Source organism: Octopus bimaculoides, chromosome 21 (genome assembly GCF_001194135.2).
Source record: "Octopus bimaculoides isolate UCB-OBI-ISO-001 chromosome 21, ASM119413v2, whole genome shotgun sequence".
NCBI classification, from domain to species: domain Eukaryota; kingdom Metazoa; phylum Mollusca; class Cephalopoda; order Octopoda; family Octopodidae; genus Octopus; species Octopus bimaculoides.
Genome location: NC_069001.1, coordinates 20,615,175 through 20,619,130, shown reverse-complemented (window position 1 = coordinate 20,619,130; position 3,956 = coordinate 20,615,175). Strand labels below are relative to the sequence as shown.

Below are 3,956 nucleotides of genomic sequence, written 5' to 3'. Positions count from 1 at the left end.
CCATCATGACTACCCGTCTGATAAGGGTGCACCAGGCATATGCATCTCAACCATATGTGCGCGACATGGTGTTCTCATATCAAGATAAACAGCGCATGACATCGCAGGTGAGACCCAGTTAGAATTTTCTTCAGGTCGAGTAGCCCATCCCGCTCAAAAGGTCCCTGAATAAGGTTTGTTTAAGGATGTTGAGCAAAACACCCATGTTTCCAAAGGTGAATTATTCAAACCCCAAAGAATTCCTCTCAACACATGGCTATGATGCTCCCACACTACTTCTGCTCATGATCAGAGTTGCTCATATCGTCAGCCACCAAGGGACATGCTCAACTGGTTAAGGTCAAACAACTGACAAGCAAATCTGTGGTATTAAGCAGAATATTTGCTGTAGCCCATCGTTTATAGGAGGTAGGGATGAGTCAATTACATCGACCCGAGTGTTCAACTGCTACTTATTTTATCGACTCCGAAAGGATGAAAGGCAAAGTCAACCTCGGCGGAATTTGAACTCAGAACGTAGCAACGGGCGAAATACCACATTTCGTTCACCCTGCTAACGATTATGCCGCCTCATCGCCTCAATAATAATAATAATAATAATAATAATAATAATAATACTTGGCTACTCAAGGTCCTTGAGATATACAAGATCTTTGCTGTAGTCTCCAAATTCTTACAAGATAGCATGGCCAAGTGGAATACATGTCTCCTTCTAATCCATAGTAAGGGGATAAGCCAATCTAACAACATCAACAGCAAACGAGGCATCTTTCAAGATGACTCCCTCTCCCCATTACTCTTTTGCATAGCACTGATCCCACTCTCAAACGAACTGAGTAACACCAGGTGTGGGTTCAAAATGTATAATATTACAGTAAATTATAGTGTTTTATATGGACGTTCTGAAGCTGTTTACTGGGAATGACGATGAGCTAGTAGGGCTGTAAGCAACTGCTAAAGAGTTCAACAATGATATCGGGGTGGATTTTGGTCTTGATAAGTGTGCTAAAGCAACTTTTGTAAGAGACAAGCTCAAGTAAACAGCTTAAATTAGACACTGATACGACCATCAAGGAGCTTAACCCACAATACAGTTATAGATACCTGGGGATAAACGAAGGCGATGGAATACATCATGCTACCATGAAGGAAAAAATATGAAAGGAGTATTGCAGAAGAATATAACTCATACAAAAAATTGAACTCAACTCCAAAAATCGCATCGAAGTCATTAACACCCTGGTACTTCTAGTAGTTCAATATAGTTTTAACATCATTAACTAGATTCTTACAGAATTCCAACACCTGAACAGGAAAGCAAGAAAACTACTAACATCTAAGAACATGCACCACCCAAAAGTAGACGTTGATCGTCTGTACCTACCTAGAAGTAATGGGGGTAGAGGGATAATGCAGGTAGAACTGTGCTATAAGACCTCCACAATAGCAATGAACAAGTACTTATCTAGTACAGAGGACTGGGCTGTTGCAGCTTGTGTGCAAACACGAAAGCAGCAAAAAATCACATTGTATTGTCAAGGAAGCTTGCAAATTCGCAAGGGAACTTGACATTAACCCTGAATTAGATGAAGAACCTGAAACCGCTTCACGAAAAAAGCAAAATGGATCAAACAGACTGCAAATAAGAATGAACAGAAACAAATTGAGGAGCGGTGGAGCCAGAAGCCTCTACATGGACAGTATATACTTCGAAGCCGAAATGCTGATGTAGACCAACCAACAACCCATCAGTGACTGAGAAGCTCAGGACTGAAAAGAAGAGACTGAAGGTTTCATATTGGCAGCACAAGATCAAAGCTTGCTTGCCAAAAACTACCAGGCTAACGTTCTTCAAAACGGTTCTGACCCTAAGTGAAAATTCTGCAATAAATTTGATGAAACAATAGACCATCTCATCTCGGGATGTCCTGTGCTAACACCAAACGAATACAAAAATCGCCACGATAGAGTAGGACAGTATTTACATTGGAAAATATGTAAATACCGCAAAATCAGCACTCTTGCTTACTGGTATGATCATCATCCTAAGCCAGTCGTTGAAGGTAAAAATGTCATTATCCTCTGGGATTTTCCAGTCAGCACCGACAGAAAGATCCAGGCTAATCGACCAGGCATAGTGATTAAAGACAGAGAGGAAAATACTTGTAAATTAATAGATGTAAGCTTTCCCACTGATAAAAATATATCTGTAAAGGAATTTGGCAAAGTAAATTTAAGGACCTAGAAACTGAAATACAAAAGATGTGGCATCTTAACGCGAGAACTGTTCCTGTTATTGTGGGTGCCCTAGGTATGACAAGAAAGGGATGTTAGAAACATCTAGATAATATCCCAGGAAAACCATGTCTCAGGGAAATCCAAAAGATTGTGCTGACAAGTCCTGCCCACATCCTTAGAAAAACCCTATTGATTTAAATGTATGTGCTGTATTACATGAAGATATTTTGCTACTGCCCCTGCCACGTCGCCTCCCTAAGCTTTCAGTCATATCATAACATCTCTCATCCTTCACTCGCCCTAGGACGCTGGGTGTGTGTCAGATTAAAAGTAAACAATAATAATAATAATAATAATAATAATAATAATAATAATCCTTTCTACTACAGGCACAAAGCCTGGATTTTGTGGGGAGGGGACTGTCGATTACATCGACATCAGCAATCCACTGGTAATTAATTTATTGACTTCGAAAGGATGAAAGGCAAGGTCGACCTCAGCGGAATTTGAACTCACACCGCTGTGGCTGACGAAATGCCGCTAAGCTTTCACCCGGCATGCTATCGGTTCTTCACCGCCTTAATAATAATAATAATAATAATAATAATAATAATAATAACAATAATAATAACAACAACAACAACAACAACAACAACAACAACAACAACAACAACAATAATAACAATAACAATAACAACAACAACAATAACAACAATAACAATAATAATAATAATAGTCAAGGCCAAGAGTGCAATGCGATTGCAATAGATATTTTATTGGTTGAACGATATTTCGGCAAGCAAGTCTTTGTCGATTTCAAAATAAAAAGTGATAAAAATTCAAAATTATAGAAATTCAAATCTAAAATATGAACGAAAGCAATCAGCGTCCACACGTTGAAGGATTGACATCAACAGTCATTAAGTTTCAATTTTATAACTGGCGAAAAGAAAAAGACTAAAAAAGAGAGTAAAAAATGGAAAGGAAAAAGAATATTTAATCAAACAGTTTTGTGTAAATTTGATGAAATCCTGTCATTTTATTCATTCTTCCAGGCCATGATGTTAATAACCCGCAAACTTATTTCTCCTCATGTATTTTGAGTATTGAAAGTGTAGCAGATTCAGAATAATTTCTGAGAATATGCTGTTTTAAGTCTTTTTAAAAATTGCAGCCGTTTGAAGCAAAATGTTCGGCAAGCTCTGTCGAACTAATGTTTTTTGTACCTGACGTCATCTCTGTGCTCATTAAATCTTTTTTTTAAATTGTTCTGGTGTACAAGAAACATAAATCAAGTTGTGTTTCATGAATTCTGCCACGTACACCAAATGGGAATCTCTATATGTCCCACCTTCTGTATAAATCATAATATTTCTGTTAAGATTCCTAATGGAATTCACTTGAATCATGTTGTTGCACAATGAACAGGGTTTACCTTTCTTGCTAATGGTATTGATATTACCGAAGAGAAATAAGGGGATGAAGTGAAAGAGAAAGAGCTGAGTACGATGATGAGTATCGTCATATTTTTCAGGCGTTCTATCGTGAAGGGGCGGAAGTATATGCTACGGATATAAACAAAGAGAAACTTGAACTGTTGGCGGCTAGTTGTGCAGGCAAGTATATATAATTAACTACTTATGTTTAAATGTGTGTGTGTGTATGTGTGTGTGTATGTATATATATATATATATATATATATATATATATATATATAT

General features: G+C 37.6%; 1 protein-coding gene across 2 annotated transcripts in view; it reads left to right on the top strand.

Moving 5' to 3' along the window:
- Nucleotides 1–3,956, top strand: part of LOC106879984 (dehydrogenase/reductase SDR family member 6) — an 89,963-nt gene that overhangs the window by 23,214 nt on the left and 62,793 nt on the right. For both annotated transcript variants that reach the window (XM_014929757.2, XM_014929756.2), the window contains exon 3: nucleotides 3,773–3,854. In XM_014929757.2, coding sequence (XP_014785243.1) covers nucleotides 3,773–3,854 — 82 coding nt within the window. The remainder of the gene's footprint in view (nucleotides 1–3,772; nucleotides 3,855–3,956) is intronic.